This window comes from Phyllobates terribilis, unplaced genomic scaffold (genome assembly GCF_046119375.1).
Source record: "Phyllobates terribilis strain yellow unplaced genomic scaffold, ASM4611937v1 Scaffold_3__8_contigs__length_932513732, whole genome shotgun sequence".
NCBI classification, from domain to species: Eukaryota; Metazoa; Chordata; class Amphibia; order Anura; family Dendrobatidae; genus Phyllobates; species Phyllobates terribilis.
The window spans coordinates 837,413,033-837,430,363 of record NW_027362763.1 but is presented as its reverse complement, the minus strand read 5'-3'; the positions used below and the strand labels follow the sequence as shown (position 1 = coordinate 837,430,363).

At 40.1% G+C, this 17,331-nt stretch overlaps 1 protein-coding gene across 3 annotated transcripts in view; it reads left to right on the top strand.

The window, feature by feature from the left end:
- RIN2 (Ras and Rab interactor 2) overlaps positions 1 to 17,331 on the top strand; it is a 175,333-nt gene that overhangs the window by 83,495 nt on the left and 74,507 nt on the right. For all 3 annotated transcript variants that reach the window (XM_073672468.1, XM_073672467.1, XM_073672466.1), the window contains one exon: positions 11,574 to 11,674. In XM_073672468.1, the coding sequence (XP_073528569.1) occupies positions 11,619 to 11,674 (56 nt within the window). In that variant the 5' untranslated portion in view covers positions 11,574 to 11,618. The remainder of the gene's footprint in view (positions 1 to 11,573; positions 11,675 to 17,331) is intronic.

The following is a 17,331-nucleotide window of genomic DNA, read 5'->3' as shown; positions in this document are numbered from 1 at the left end:
CAGGGATGAGGGGTGCCATGCATACCAGGACAGGGATGAGGGGTGCCATGCATATCAGGATAGGGATGAGGGGTGCCATGCATACCAGGATGGGGATTGCTGTGCCATGCATACCAGGATGGGGATTGCTGTGCCATGCATAGCAGGATAGGGATGAGGGGTGCCATGCATACCAGGACAGGGATGAGGGGTGCCATGAATACGAGGATAGGGATGAGGGGTGCCATGCATACCAGGATAGGGATGAGGGGTGCCATGCATACCAGGATGGAGGGGTTCCATGCATACCAGGATGGAGGGATGCCAGGCATACCAGGATGGGGATGGGGACCACGTATAAAAGGAAGGAAGGGGCATATATACCAGGATGGGGGATATTGTCAGAATTGGGGGACATTACCCCTATACCAGTGTCAGCAGAAGACCCCCTCCCCCTTAAAAGTGCATCATGACCACATTTTTTGCTTACATTTTTTTTTATTTTCCTCCTCTAAAACCTAGGTGCGTCTTATGGTCTGGTGCGTCTTATAGTCCGAAAAATACGGTAGATGAAGGTCCTAATAATCCCTATTGGGGACATAATTTATTCTAGGTTTATATGTTAAACAAAGGCCATAAACATTAAGCACACAGAACCTTGGGCATGAGGAAAGAGAATGTCTAAAGCTTAGGGAACAGTCTTCTCAATTTTCTTGCATCGCGAGATCAGGGAATTGCCCACTGCTGAAAATTTTCCCTTGGAAATTTGGTATCTGTATTTAGCAAAGAAAGTGCATCAGGCACACAGTTACATAACATGATGTAATTTACTTTTCATTTATGCATTACAAGGAGGATATAAAGGTAGCAAAACAAGACAAACAACATGCCAGACTCAACATCGCACAAAGACTTTCATTCTGTTCACTTGTGTAAACTTGGCTTCTTGTATCAACAGTGGGTATTTCAGGGAAATTTCCAGGAAGCAATTAGTTATTTAATAATTTATCTGTATTATTATTTTTATTGGCCCAGTTCTGTTATTTAATTTGATATTTCCGTTTCATCACACATTTTTTTTTTAATTGCAATCATTAAAAATGTCATTGTGTTTCGATACTTCTGTTACATACTTGAAATAGTGCCACCTGGTGTTCTTGTGGTTCTTTTTCAGAACAATGACTAAAAGAGGACCAAATTGTTAATGTTGAAAAGAACACACAATATAATAGTGGTTGCAGAACAGAATAAAACTTTATTTTTTTTATTTTGCCTCTCCGTTGTGAAGATATTAGCAATCAAATATTTGGCACCTAATGAGTTAACACCCATTTGGACTTAACTGAAGCTATCAGAGTTCTCATTGGGGGCGTGTGCTTCTTCTCTCTGTATGATGCTGACCAATCATAGGCAGTCAGCAACATAGAAGTGCAGAAGTACATGTGATGATGTCATCAGGGTCACATGACATGAGTCCACAGGTTCTGCCAGATGGAGTGTGCAGCCTAAATATGCACTGAAGCAAAGAAGTGTGGAGCTTATAACTCCAGTTACTATTTCCAATATTTCCACACTTCTGTGCTGTGTAATATTTCTTTCATGCTTATTTAGGCTGTGCACTAGAGCTGGCAGGACCCAATCAGATCTTGTGACCTTGATGACATTATCATAGGTCCTTCTACACGTCTATGTTGCTGCCTGCTTATGACTGGTCAGCATTATACAGGAGGCAGAAGTACACGCCCCCGGTGAAAACTATCTAATAACACCCACTTGGACTTAACTAAAGTTAACTCATTAGGTGCCAAGTATTTGATTGCTAATACTTCTGCAGTGGAAATGCAAAGTAAAAAAAAAGTTGTATTCTGCTCTGCAACCACTATTACATCATAAGTCCAGTTCAACATGAAAAAATTTGGTGAAAGAGTTGTTGTACCTTCTGGTGCACTATTCCTGTTATGGTGCAACCAGATAGTAAAAGTCATTAATTAAACTAAAAGCAGCTTCTTCTCATCGGCATTGGACCCATGAAATGGACTGAGAGGCAAGCACAAGAACACTGGGAGACCCTATGCCCAGTATGTAACAGCATTATCTAGACACAGGTGCATTTTGTACTATTTCTACTTTAAAGGTTAATGTTTTTTCATAGTTTAACATAGAAATGAGAATTTTTATTGTGTGACAACCCCTTTATATTTAATTAAACCAAGAACATTATCGAGGATAAAGCAAAGAGAATATATCGCGGACATCAATGCAGCATGAACTTCAGACTGCCAGGAGATACAGCCGGTTGTGTAATTCAGTGTCTAAATTCAGATTTGTTACACTTCCTAAAAAATTGACCTATATGAAGACTGACTTCAGTTACCATTGATTTTAAAGGGCTGGGTGCTTTTGATAACCTGTGTTCATTTATCCTGTTGAGGCCCCTTTTATTTTACTATAACAGAGCGCCACTAAATAGATCATCTCTTCCTATGGTGGTCCAGACTAAGCTCTGCATTATGTGGATGACCTATTGATTTCAATTGCCACAGTTTAATGAACACCCATCACCGCCCTTTCTCTTTCCTATTATCAAGCATGTTACCAGGGGACCTTTAACATAGGGAATTATTGTCCACCCGAGACAACTACGTTAAAGGGGTATTCCTATCTCCAAGATCCTATCCCAATATGTAGTAGGTGTAATAAAAAATAATATTTCCTCCAATTAGAAATGTAGTATAGTTCTTCTGATTCACTATGTCACTTACCCCCTGTGCAGGCATTGCAGTAGGTTAAATATCCATGGTTACGACCACTCATATAGTGACAGTTAGTTAGCTGTTAGTGGTTGTAACCATGGATACCTAAGCTACTGCAATGCCCTGAACTTGGGGTAAGCGACATAGCGAATCAGAGCATTTATACTACATTTCTAATTGGAGGTATTTGCTAATATTATTAATTATTATTATTACACCTACTACATATTGGGATAGGATCTTGGAGATGGGAATTGCCCTTTAACATTGATGATATATTAAAGGGTGATTTACATCTTCACTTGACCTCAAAAAGTGCAATATTCAAAACGGGGTAATTTTGAATAAAAGTCACATTGCCTCCCAAAAAAATAAAGCAATTTATTGTATTAAATGGTTATTCCCATCCTTAGAAGTTATCATCTAGTCATAGGTAGGTGATAACTAGCTGATCTGTGCTGGAACCGCCAACAATCCCGAGAACAGGATTCAGATGGTGACTCTTTGAGTAGCCCCTACTGAAATCCAGATCTGGATGCCCATACACTGGCCATAGGGGTGGAGAGATAGTAGTGCTGGTTAGTCGAGTGCTTGAAGCTGGATGCAATAATGTAGTGGGAGTTCTTGATGTGAAAATACCGAATGGGAGTGAGGTGGGAACACCTGGGTGTATGTATCCTGCTTATAAGGCAGAACGGTACAGGGTCTTAGTGTGCTTTCTGGGGGAAAGCTTTGGCTATTACTATCCTGGTAATGAGGGGCTCTGGGTGCAACTACTAGGGGAGGGTGGGAGAAGTGGATGTCACTACCCAGAGGGCTCATGATGGGGCTCGCAACTATCTGTCACAGCTGAATGTTCCTCTTTGGGTTTAGAAAGGTTGGGGACCACTGCCGTTGGCAAACAGGATACTAGAGGCTATAAAGTCTAAACATCGTAGTCCAATAAGAATACGCCTTATAGGTGATAAGTGCAGGCTGCCAAACTTTTTCCATTGTATGCAGGGCTGTGGAGTCTGAGTCGTGGAGTCGGAGTCGGAGCCCATTTTGGTGGAATCGGAGTCTGTATAAAATGGACCGACTCCAACTCCTAAAATATATAATAAATTGGGTACAGTTGTTCAATGCAGTTTGTGGGGAATATATTTTTCATAAGAATTTAGGAAAGTTATGAAATGTCTTATAAATGTCTGTCCTATTCCTGATCTAAGGGTCTAGACTTTTAGCTGAGATGAATCTGTGCTACAGTAAATTTATCACTTAAACATGAGCAATATATGAGGGAGTCGGAGTCGTGGAGTTGGAGTCAGTGTCATGGAAATTGACGAGTCGGAGTCGTGGAGTTGGAGTCAGTGTCATGGAAATTGAGGAGTCGGAGTTGGAGTCGGAGTCGGAGGTTTGGCTTACCGACTCCACAGCCCTGATTGTATGTATCAGAAACCGAGATGTTAGAGTGCTGCAGTGAATAATGTGAGCATGTGATCTGTCCCCAGAAACATGAAGCTGGACGCTACTTGTTCATTTAAGTATCTATTTCCTGTTTTTATCTATTTCCGACATATTCCACACAGATTGCAATCACACGTGACCCTGTCTGTGGGGATTTACACTCCTATATATAAACACATTGCAGTCACTTTCATGGGAAGCCAATTAACTAATAAAAAAAAAGCTTGTTGTCAGAAATTTTTGACGCAAAGTAAGCCAATACGAGTGCAAACTTAGACATTATTCAGATGAACCAGATTTATTATCCAGCATGAACTACTTTTATAAATGGAAAGGGAGCACTTGCGTCCATTTACACTGCAAAATTCTTGTGAATGTGCGATCAAACAGTTTTACATGGACTTTTTCTATGTTTGGGATAGGAAAGTCTGTAGCCTTAGGCAGATGTCCGAGCAACCTGAAAGTCTACAATATACTAGTGGTGAGCTGGTCTTTGCTACACGTTCATAATATTAATTATAAAGCTGGCCATATGGGTTAGATAAAGGTCAGTCTATCCCATAAGATTGGATTATGATCTTATACATATGGGAATCTCCTGACCCCCTTTCCACAATTTAAAGGGAACCTGTCAGCAGGATTTTAGACCCCAAAGTGACGTCATCACAGTAAAGTATCTGTAATGAAGATTACCTCCATACTTTTATATTGTAAGTCCGTGTCTCTGTTAACACGTAATCCATTGGCGAATTCTAATGCAAATGAACTCGCGAGGGCTTGGCCTGCACTAACCGCTCTATGGCTCTCTCCCTCTTTCTCCTCCCAGCGTCGGCCTTCTGGCAGTGACTGACAAGTTACTCTTCTCTGTGACCTGCTTCCCCACCTAATATCATGTGCAGGCACACTCATTTCTAGGGGTAGCACATCTGTAGATGGATAGCACGGCTTTTACAATGTCATTAGGACATTAATGCGCATACACTACCTTCTAGAAATGACAGTGCCTATGTGAGATGTTGGCCGTGGGAGCAGGTCATGGAAAAAAATGACCTGTCAATCACTGGCAGGAGGCCGGTGCCAGGAGGAGAAAGAGAGAGGGAGGACAGAGAGCTGTAAGTGCAGGTCGAGCCCCTGCACTTGCAAGCTCATTTGCATAAGAATTTGCATATGGATTGCGAGATAATGAAGACACAGACATATAATATAACAATTTGGAGGTAATCATCATTACAGGTACTTTACTGTGATGAAGTTACTTTGGAGTCAAAAGACCTGTTAGAAGGATGGAATGTTAGAGGTGTAAGGTGCCTCCAGGGTCATCGTGTCCAACCCCCTGCTCAATGCAGAACTCACTAAACCATCTCAGATAGATGTCTGTCCAGCCTCTGTTTGAAGACTTCCATTGAAGGAGAACTCACTTCCTCTCGTGGAAGGTTCCCTTTAATATATGAGAGAAAAAAGGTAATAGATATGTGGGATTATATATTTCTTGTTAGTTCCAAATGTTAAATATGCCTTAGTCTAAGGCTAGGGTCACACTTCCATTTTTCTCTTATCCAAGAAAATCGGTCCGATTACGTATAGTCACACTTTGGTCAAAGTTTGATCAGAATGGGACCCCATTTTCTGGGATGTGAAGGATTAAAAAAAAAAGTTTCTCCATCTTCTCTAATCAGTCTGTCTATGAAAATCGGTCCATACTCAGATGTCATCCCAGTGCTGTCTGATGTTTTCCACAGACCCATAGACTTGAATGGCTAAGTACAATCCGATTATCAGAGACAAATCATGCATGCTGTGATTTTTTTTCCTCTGGCCACTCAGTCTGAAGAAAAAATTGGATTGTACATGTGCACGGCTTCATTGAATAACATGTGGACGAGTCCTGTCCATCAGAATGACTGATAGCACTCATCCAGTTTATACGATCGTTTGCACAAGCCCTAAAGTGTTCAATCCATTCTATTATGTACTTTATATTATAGCATTTCTTCCTTAATATTGGTGTCATTCGGCCAGAGGCTAAATATGGAAGTAGCTTTTCTTCTTCTTGACAAGTACATTTTGAAATCTGTTTCCTTTAGAATTTATTTTGGCAACTTTTGTTTTTGTATCCGTTCATTATTTTAAGAACGCAGCAGAGCTGAGTCCTCCACTTTTATTATGTTCTTTTTTTTGTCATTTGGATTGTTTCCAAAGACTTATCTGTACAGTAGCAGGAAGCAGCAGGAAGGATGTAAAGCAGAACTCCGCCATGTCTCAGAATGGTTTATAAGAGTAGCAAGAAAGTGATCATATAAGGCTGTAGTGGAAGATTGGACTTCTCTTAGAAGTAGGAGTTTTGGTTGAAGAATGATGAAGGCCACACAGCAAATCACACTCCATGGGAAAGACACTCGTGACATAAAAATAGGGAGCATCACATCATGGAAAATCCTAAGTGACAAAAAAATATGGCACAAAAGATAAATGCTGTGCTCAGCCAGATACCGTAAGTCTAACTTCATGGGAGTGTTTCTTGGGAAACCATCCCACTTTCTTTTGAAGCAGATCAATACTTTTTAGCAAATATTAAAAGTTGAGTAACTTTACAAATACATTGTTTTAAAAAAGCCCTCCGAAGAACTTTTTTTTTCTTTAAATCTGTGTATGTTTAATAGTGTGTGTTAATATACTCCCCTACCGCCGACTTCTCCGGAGTCCAGCGACATTTCACTCCTCTTCTGAGTGACGTCACCGCTCTTCAGACTCTCCATCTAATTCTATCCTTGCTCGTTCTGACGCTCCATAGACTTACATTGTAAAAGTCACTTCTGGGTCACACAAAGCGCAGTGTGACTCGGAAAGTCTGAAGAGTGGTGACATCACTGAGAAGAGGAGCAGAACGGCTCTGGATACCGGAGAAGACGGCTGGCGGTAGCTGAGTAACATTAACACACTGAGAGTGCACTACTGTACATACGGTACACATGGGTTTAGAGAAAAAGAAACCTTTGTGGGAGGGTTTCTTTAAGTATTTTGTATTAATTCTGAGCTTGCACTATAGAAAGCAACATTTAAAATTCTGAAGGCTTCAGAGCTGAAATCATCCATCATTGTTTGCAGAATTACACAGACTTTCTCCAGTGATTTACATAGTTAATAAGGCTGCAAATTTATCTAGTTTATCCCATTATCCTGTTACGTTGCTCCAGAGACAGAAAAAGAGACACTGAGATTCATAAGTTACTTGTTTGTGCCAAATCTAGCAATGAGAAGATTCCTTATTTCAACAACCCGTCATCACTAATCTAGCATTCATTACGGGTAATAACATTTCTTGCAAGATATCCGGACAGATTTTCAAATCGTTCACAAAATTACCCAAAACAGCCTTCAACCTTGTTATTCATTTTTCCTAGTTTTGTGCCACGTTCAGGCCAGTGGCCGTGGCTTCTGGTGGCATCTCCTCTTCCAGTTTCTGCTTTTCCTATGGCCATGCTAGTAGACCAGCGGCTGTGCATTCTCTGTAATGTCTAATTGTTAAGACATCTGGAGTCCAAAGATAATGTTACGTCTGATAGCTTACTTAAAGGTGAATTTCTCTGCCATTTTATAGGCGAATCGTCCTGGCATCTTAGATCGTAGGTGCATTGATCTGCCATGCTTTGCCTTATGTTCGAGGTTCATCCTCTTATGCCTGAAGGTCCTGTGCTGAAGTGTTGATCCTGATCCTAGCTTTGGCCTTGAGCTTGACCTTCTGCTTTATCTCTTGGATGTCTAACTGGTTCTTTCTCTGGCTCTAACACTCGCTAAAGCTGTCGTGTTGTTCTCAGGCTTGTCGCATCCTGACTGATCTCCTGATGATGACCCTTGGCTCCATTCCTGCCCACAACACTGCTCCATCAATGCTACTGCCACCGAACCATGACTATTCTGGGGGGGCACAACCTGAAAATCCTGCTTCAGGACTCTCTGCATACCAGTCTAACCAGCGTCAAGCTTAGAGAATCCTGTATGATCCTGTTACAATCATCCTGTGCCACCTAGACAGTTATCATGAAGCAGTACCTAGTAATAGCCTGGGGGTGGCGCTGTGAGCAGCATTAGAACAGTTACCTTTACTACGACTAGAAATACTATGACCGGTTCACTTATGTAACACATTTATAGGACTTTTCTCTGTGAAAGAGGTGAAAGAGGGGTTGTAAATGTTTTCCTGTGAACTCATTCATACTTTCTAGATATCTCATCAGGAAATTACCTTGGAAAAGGGAACGAGAAAACATTACCAAAATTCAGGAAGCTCTAATCTGTGTTCATCAGTTCATGGTTCATGTTATATATAAACATAAGGGTAAGAAGTGTCTATCTGCTACAGATGAAATATTACTGCACATAACAAATGAAACTTGTGAGTTAGTTCATTGCAGTTTTCAACAGCGACCCTCTTCTTTACAGGTGGCATTTTGTATTGCAGCCCATCCCTATTTAGGTGAAAGTGGCTGCCATGTAAAACCTAACAATCTATGAACAGGAGTGACACTCTTTCTGGATAGGAAAAAAAGCTACATTTTTAAATCATTATTGCAACTTCCTAAGTCGTAAAATGTTAAAAATAGTAGTCATTTTTCCCAATGGGCAAACAGGTAGAAACTTAGTTTTATTAGTTTATTCTTGGGCTTCAAAGTTATTGTTCATTGAATTATTATTGTTTTCTGTATTGGACGATTGTTACATTATGTTACGAGCTTCAGTTTATTAGATACAATTGTTACTTATTACTTTCTTGTGTTGCTTCTTGTTTACTTTCTATTTGCAGTAGCTCGAGGTGCCTTGTGTAACCGGTATAATAAAGCCTGTACATGGAATAGCACAGACGCTCACTCTGTGATGCTCATGCTCTAGCGTAGATGATGCAGCTGTGTGTATGCGCTGTAGTCACTGTTTATGGTACAGGTTAATAATTACATTGCTACGGTCTATTTGACCTTGAAATGGTATTTTGCTATTTCTCAAGATCATTATAATAACTCCGGAATAATTCTTGTTGGTCTGGCCGTTTCTTAGCATGATGACAAAAATAGAAAAACTGTTGGTTTACTAAGTAACCCTGGACTCTAATCTCTCCTTCAAACCACATATCCAAGCCCTTTCCACGTCCTGCCGACTCCAACTCAAAAATATCTCCTGGATCCGCATATTCATCAACCACGAATCTGCAAAAACACTAGTGCACGCCCTCATCATCTCCCGCCTCGACTACTGCAACCTCCTGCTCTGTGGCCTCCCTTCTAACACTCTCGCACCCCTCCAATCTATCCTAAACTCTGCTGCCCGACTAATCCACCTGTCCCACCGCTATTCCCTGGCCTCTCCTCTCTGTCAATCCCTTCACTGACTCCCCATCGCCCAGAGACATCAGTTCAAAACCCTAACCATGGCATACAAAGCTAACCACAACCTGTCTCCTCCATACATCTGTGACCTAGTCTCCCGGTACTTACCTGCACGCAACCTCCGATCCTCACAATACCTCCTACTCTACTCCCCTCTTATCTCCTCTTCCCACAATCGCATACAAGATTTGTCCAGTGCATCCCCTCTACTCTGGAACTCTCTGCCCCAACACATCAGATTCTCTCCTACCATGGAAACTTTCAAAAAGAACCTGAAGACCCACCTCTTCCGACAAGCCTACAACCTATAGTAACCCTCAGTCCACCATACCGAAGCACGACCAGCACTACCCTTACCTACTGTATCTTCACCCATCCCTTGTAGATTGTGAGCCCTCGCGGGCAGGGTCCTCGCTCCTCCTGTACCAGTCGTCATCACGCTTTGTTAAAGATCTTTGTAATAGTTCATGTATGTATACCCCTTTTTCACATGTAAAGTGCCATGGAATAAATAACGCTATAATAATAAATAATAATAAGTATTGCAGAAATCGGGGTACTTGATATTGCTTATCATTGGGTAAGGGGTTTGTTTGCCAGGTCTGCTGTTTTTTCTAAAAACAGCTCCACACTTGTCCTTGGACTGTATCTGCTACTACAGCTGTGCCTCATTCACTTAAAGGGGCTGTTTGAGAGCAGACAAAATTAAGGTAAAGGTAGAAAATACTCCAGTATCATCTCTCCGCTGCTCCCCGACAGTCTTTATTTTTTGGGCTGCAGGCCATGACTGTGGATTTCCTTATTTGGTTATTTTACATCTTTACCTTTATCCAAATTTTCTCCAGTCTCTGACGTCTACTTTATACTGACTAAGCTGCTATACCAGAAATGGACTGTAAACAAGTATATTGCTATTTCTAAAAAAAAAAAAGCAGGAAAAAAACACGTTTTTTTTTTAATATCTCTTAAGAACCCAAAGACTGCAAAGACTGAGTCACATAATCAAGGTCTTTCACCCTCCACACACAGACCACATCTAAGACAAATTAGCAGTAGTGATGAGCGAGCATGCTCGTTACTCGAGATCTACGCTCATGTTCGGGTGTTTTCCCAGGATCTTCAGCGTGCTCAGGTGTTATGTTTGAGTCGCTCCGTGCTCATGATTTGCAACTGTTTGACAGCTTTAATACATGTGAGGAATGTCTATTTCTTAGGCATTGCACTTTGTTCGTGGGAAAACCCCTTTAAGGCTGGTTTCACACATCCCGGTTTGATGGTGTGAGTTCAGAACACAGTGTCAGGAGACCCGCAGTGAGTCCGTACATTACGGTCTGTACTCAGACTGTAAGGCTATGTTCCCACTATGCGTTTGGTGAGTTTTTTTTACGCTGCATAATTGCAAAAAACTGCAAGTAACCTTAATGGGTGCAGAAAATCTGCAACATCAAGAACTCACCAAAAGCTCATTGTGGGGACATAGCTTAAAACACACTTGTGAATCTGGTTTAAGTGAGTTGTTGTTTTTTTTTTTTATTTGGCCAGAGGTCATACAAGACCAATTTCCCAGTCCTTGGTAATAAAATATTGGAAGAATCTGACAATTTCCTCAAATTTTCTAAATTGTGAACAAAAATTTTTGCAAGCGAATTACTTTGATCATTTGTTGTCCTCATTTGTTCTTAGTGTCTATATGCCTTCAATAATAATAATGCACAATAATGCCGTGGTGTTGGCAGGTCTGGTCATTTCCTGCTGAGCGGACATTTCTGCCTTTGTACTGTGTTTCATTACAGTACTGGTCATATATTTAGCTGTTAGCTGAGGGGAGAGGCAGCGTGTATGCCGTATGCTATGGAGTAGCTCCTGTCCTCTGATTCAGCTTCTGGTGTATTTGGGGAAGTTCAGGGCGTGCGGGATACAATCACGACTGCCTCTCCACAATGAAGTGACCAAACCTGCCTGAGTGCGAGTGCACGCCTCTCCAACCTACTCACGTCAGTGTTTTGTCCTTCCTCAGCTCATTGACACCATTGCCACAGAGATCGGGGAATTGAAACAGGAGATGGTTCAGACTGAATTCAGCGTCCGTCATGAAGAGGAGCTGATCGAGTGCTTGAGGTGAGGATGTACAGGACTGCGCCAGTCCGAGGATTTGTCATTTGCTTTTACACTTGACTGGTGTTAGTGGTCAGTGATCTCTGCTGAGAAGCGAGCTACACTGTAATATCTACCAATAGCTTTCTATCACCCCAACATATACCATAGTGTTGTACGCAGCACACATGCCCATTCCTATTAGAACCTGACCCCAGTGGGAATAACAGATACACACTGATACATAGACATCAAGTATATATGTGTATATGCACGTGTTCCCCTATAGATATGCCGTACGACTAAGTAGAAAATCATTTTATATATATATATATATGTATATGTGTATGTTTGTATGTGTATGTATATATATATATATATATATATATATACACACACACACACAGCACAATATATATATAACGACGTGTTTCCTACTTAGTCAGTGGGCATATATACAATATATTTATTTTATATACACACACACAAACTATATAGCTACCTCTCTACTGATAAAGATTATGGCTCTCGATTCGACATTTGCATTTTTGTTTCAAGTCACTTTCCTTTTTTGTCTTGTGTGTTTTTGGCACCAAATTCATCAAAATGATACACATTGATTCATGAATTTGTCGCAAAGTCAAAAATGGCCTTTTTTTCTGTCATGTTTTTGTAACTTTTGTTTTGTAACTTTTGGCGCCAATAGTCACAAAGAAGCACCAAAATTTTTGGCATACTCAGAAATACACCAGGAGAGGACTGGAGTGAAATCATGTGAGGACATAAAACAGGTGGAAAGGCAAGGCATATTTTTTATAGATTTATATATCTATATAGATAGACAGATATCTATCTATCTATATAGATATATATATATTTATATATATATATATATATATATATATATATATATATATATATATATATATATATATATATATATATATAAAATATGCTTTATGACCAAGCGGTAAGGCTGATAATACATCACATATATATATGTTAGTGTGTGTGTGTATATATATATATATATAATATTTTACTAAATCTATAAACTATATATAGTATATACATCTAGATACTGTACGTCTAGATACATATATATATATTTAAATATATATAGTTTACTGATTTAGTCAAATATTCAATTTTTTTTCTCTTTGGTTAGTTTTTTTTCCTTTTGTAGATGTGTGTATGATATCTTAAGATGAGAACTTTCTTCCTTTTGAGCTGATTTCCCAATGCCTATGTATAATGCACTTTTAGCATCTCTGACACCTGTACAGGGTTACACCGGAGTCCATAGTATCACCACATCATATTCCCTTATCTTATAATAATTCTACCAATATATGTTCAAAAAGTGAAAAATGTGAATAAAATGAAGTGAGTTTACAGATTCCACTCCCCAGTTGTGTGCTGCTATTTCGTAACATTTCAGTTTCAGAAACGTTTGACTTGACAGAATTTATTGTATTACACAAGACATTACCCGTTAACTAATGGATGTGTAACTGTCTCCTTATGACTGTATACTCACTGACCTGCAGTGTTGGTTATTGACCTGACGCAGGTCATAGATAGGAGATTTCAGCTGGTTGAATATAGCACATTTTGCCTGAAGTTAATCTCATATCTACGGCAGTTTTAGAAATTATGGTAATTTGTGAATTGCTCCCCTATGTGTGGTCTTACTTTATTTTATAATATTAAATACTGTTAATATACCATACAATATATCTTGTGGTGGAAAGATCAGTAATGATCAATTTATATACATAAAAAAGTTACTTCCAAATATATACAAACCGGTAGAAAAGCAGAGTCTTACTGCTCTCATCCAATCTGTGCACATACCAATGTAAAATATACTGGAACTGTCCCCATTCAAAATGCACTGTAGCGTGACATGCAGTCTTTTTGAGTCAATAGTTCCTCTTCATCAGTATTTACCTGCACTATAGGTACTGGAACTTCCTTTCCTCACTTCCCAGCATGCTATGGGCCTACTGTTGTGCAAAGATGCACGTGGTGTGAACTGAAAGCCTTTATCTTGTTCCTGTATGGAGTTTGTCAGGAAAGCAGTGGAAATAGAGAAATAAACACACTTGGCAACAGACAGGGAAGCACCTACTGGTTGACACTTTGGAGTGATTTTTCAGGGGTAAGACAACATCATTTTTAAAAATGGATTTTCAGGTCGCCTATTTATCACATTCTCTATCATTTAAGATCAAGTTGTCATTTAAAGGTTCCCATACATGTTAGATTAACCCCTTCACGAAATCCACTGTTCATATACAGTGCATATTGGGTTTAAGTATATGAAGCGAGCTCAGGAGCTGAATCCCCACCATACCCAGGAGATGCCTGCTGTGCTATACAGCTGGCATCTGCCTGTAACAGCAGCAGGTGGAGGTGAGCTTCACTTGCAGCTTGTAATCCCTAAAATGCAACTGTCAGTCTCTGACAGTGGCATGTAAAGGGCGTAGTCCCAGAGGCATCTCATTCCTGGGCGCCATCACCCTCCCATTCCTTTGCATACAGAAATGGCGGTGTTCTGATGGGTTGCGATGACAGATGGGGGCCTTCATATGAGACCATGATTTTAGCTACCGTATATACTGCAGTACAGTTGTATTGCAGTGTACATAGAGTATACAGAACATCAGATACCTGCAGGTATAAAAAAAAAAGTAAAATGTAAAAAGAAATACATTTAAAAAATATTTAAACATTTCTTTTAAAAACCTAACGATTCGCAACACCCAGAAGAGGGTGTAATGCCTTAGTGACCACGCCAAATTTTTCAAATCTAGCATGTGTCACTTTACGTTTCAATAACTTGGGAATGTTTCAACATTTCCCAGTGATTTTGAAATAGTTTTTTTTTCATGACACGTTGTATTTTATGTTGGTAGTAAATTTAGGTCAATATGTTTTGCGTTTATTTATCAAAATATCAGACATTTGACAAAAATGTTACAAAAATTTTTCAAACATTGAATTTTTATACCTTTAATCCAGATCGTCATACCACACAAAATAGTTGAAAAATAACATTTCCCATATGTCTGCCTCTCAGCCATTTATATGCTGTTGTCACTATTGACAGCAGCATCTAAGGGGTTAAATGGCCATGGTTGGTGCCAACGCTGATGGTGGCTCATTCAGCAGGGTGTCAGCCATAGTGTACAGCCGACAGCTGCTGCATTTCTACCCATATAATGCTATTCTCGTGTATCGCCAGTCAGAAAAATATAAAGTTACAGGTCTCAGGAAATGGCCACACAAACCAAATTTATTTAGTTTTTCTTAATATTTCTGATCAAATTTTTTTCCATCACTAAAATTAAAAAATATATAAGTTTTGTAACTCAGTAATCGTAGGGACCTGTTGTCGGATCGTTTTTACCACACAATGAACGCCATAAAAGCAGTGGCCGAATTGCCATTTATTTTATTTTTGCGATTTTACTGCATTTAGAGCTTTCTCCTGCTTTCCACTATATTGTATTGTACAATGAACGGTATCGTTCAAAACTGCAACTTGTCCCACAAGAAACAAGCTCTGGTATGATATGGCCATGTCGACTGAGCAGTAAAAACATTATGGATCTTGGAAAAAGCTTAGAGACATACTAAAGTGCAAAAATGAAGATTGGATACAGCAGAAAGGGGTTATAGTAGATCTTAATGTGTATGGGGGTGTCCCACGACATATGAGTTGGGACTGTCCCATAAAATGTGAGGACCCCACATACAGGCTGATCTCTCTGAAGTTTTAGCTAATGTCTATGGGGGCCTTTACTTCACTTTCCCGATAGAGAACACATGAACGCTAGGCCGAACTGAGCATTGATGTGTTTGAGGGAGCCAGGAAAGATAGGTGTAGGCTGAATGGGCACGTTCACTCAACAATTATCTAAGGTGTATGGGCACCTTAAGATTGTGCCAGACTCATCTGACAGCAGCTTATCTTCCTGCAGTACCAAGGGATTGGGCGATCTCTTATCTTCCCCGATAGTTGGGAGGTCCCCATACACATTAAATGATTAGCCAATTTTTATCTAATATGTATGGGGGCCTTTAGGATGGCCAAAAACGATTGTTGGCTGTCAAATGAACAATGCTTTGGCCGAGCATTCTGCCAACAGACATCTTTCCCATACACAGGCGCGCTCGTTTGGCCAAGCGATTGCTCTTGTGCTCTCCTGGAGATAATCCACTGACTTACATGTCGGCTAGCGGCTTTTCTCTGGGAGAACAATGCTGTATGCAGTCCAAAATTGGACATGTGCGATCGACATCTTTCCCGACCAGGCTTGGACTGGCCCACAGGAGAATCCTCCGGTGGGCCCCTGTGCAGGAGTAGACCACCACCTTCTTATATGAGCAGTACTTGGCACAATATACTTGAATCACTATGTGTAGACAAAGGCAGCATCTTATTCATTTACAATCTACCCAGTTCGTTGTTATATGAATTTGTGATTGAGGATAATGTCACATTTGCATGTAGCTGAAACGTGGGGCCCTGGAGATGGTTACTGGTGGGCCCTTGGCACCCCAGTCCGACACTTCATCCAACCATCAGTTGGCCGGTGCCCCCATACACATTGGACCGTCTGCCAAACCCATCAGTATCGGCAGGTTCAGATGACTTTAGTCTAATGTGTATGGGGGCCCTATGACATCTACCAGGATCAATTTAGTAGCTTGTTAAATTACAGCCGAGCTTGGTTAATGGATGAGTCAGGTAAAGAATGCTTTACATTTATGTCTTAAAACGATTATATCGCAGCAGAAGTATCAGTAGCAGACACCATCATATAATGACATATATGACCTTATCATCACATCCGGATGTTTAGTGAAGTCACTAATTCTTATCCAAGGTCCATTTTTCATTAACGTCACAGGAATTCATTCCTCTTTCCTGTTTCTTCAACCAAAAAATGGTTCCCAGAAACGAGAGCAAGGAAAATCTTCCCAATTGGAAAGTTTGGAAATATTGTCTTTGTTCCTACTGAGATCCATTCCTAATTTTAGATGAGAAAATCAGAAGGCGGAATGGACCCTGTGTACCCTAGTAGCGAGGACTGACCTGTCACCACTAATATAACTGCCTGCAATGTTATTATGGCAAATATTATTCTATCACTGCTGTAGTTTTAGGAGCCATTATTGTCTGTATTTTTTTTCTCTAGATTGAATGTAGTCTCTATGGTTGTGACAGGAGTAGAGTAAATTATCTGTATCGTACCCATCACGTACCTCTTACTATAGTGTCCTACTTTTTCAGAAATGTGTAGGAAACGCGACAGTCACTGATTTTTTTAGGAGATGACGTCATTGCTTTCTAAAAGTAAAAAAGAAATCCTATTGTCCTAAAACTGTTATATAACATTACCAGCGGGGCATACTTATTTTTTAGGGTTACTATACATCTTATCAAAGTTGATCTAGTGGGTAGAATTAATCAAACGAACAAAAAAAGTTTTTACCACCTATTTTTTTTTTATATAATTATTTTTGTTTTTAGGATGGGGCTACATGGTGACTTCAGGGGTCACACTGCCAAATATCGCTCTATTCTGCTACTATACTGCAGGAGAGTGGGGTCTTATTGTGTCCTTTGGGTACCGCGACTTTGACAAGCAGGTTGTAAAAAGATGGAA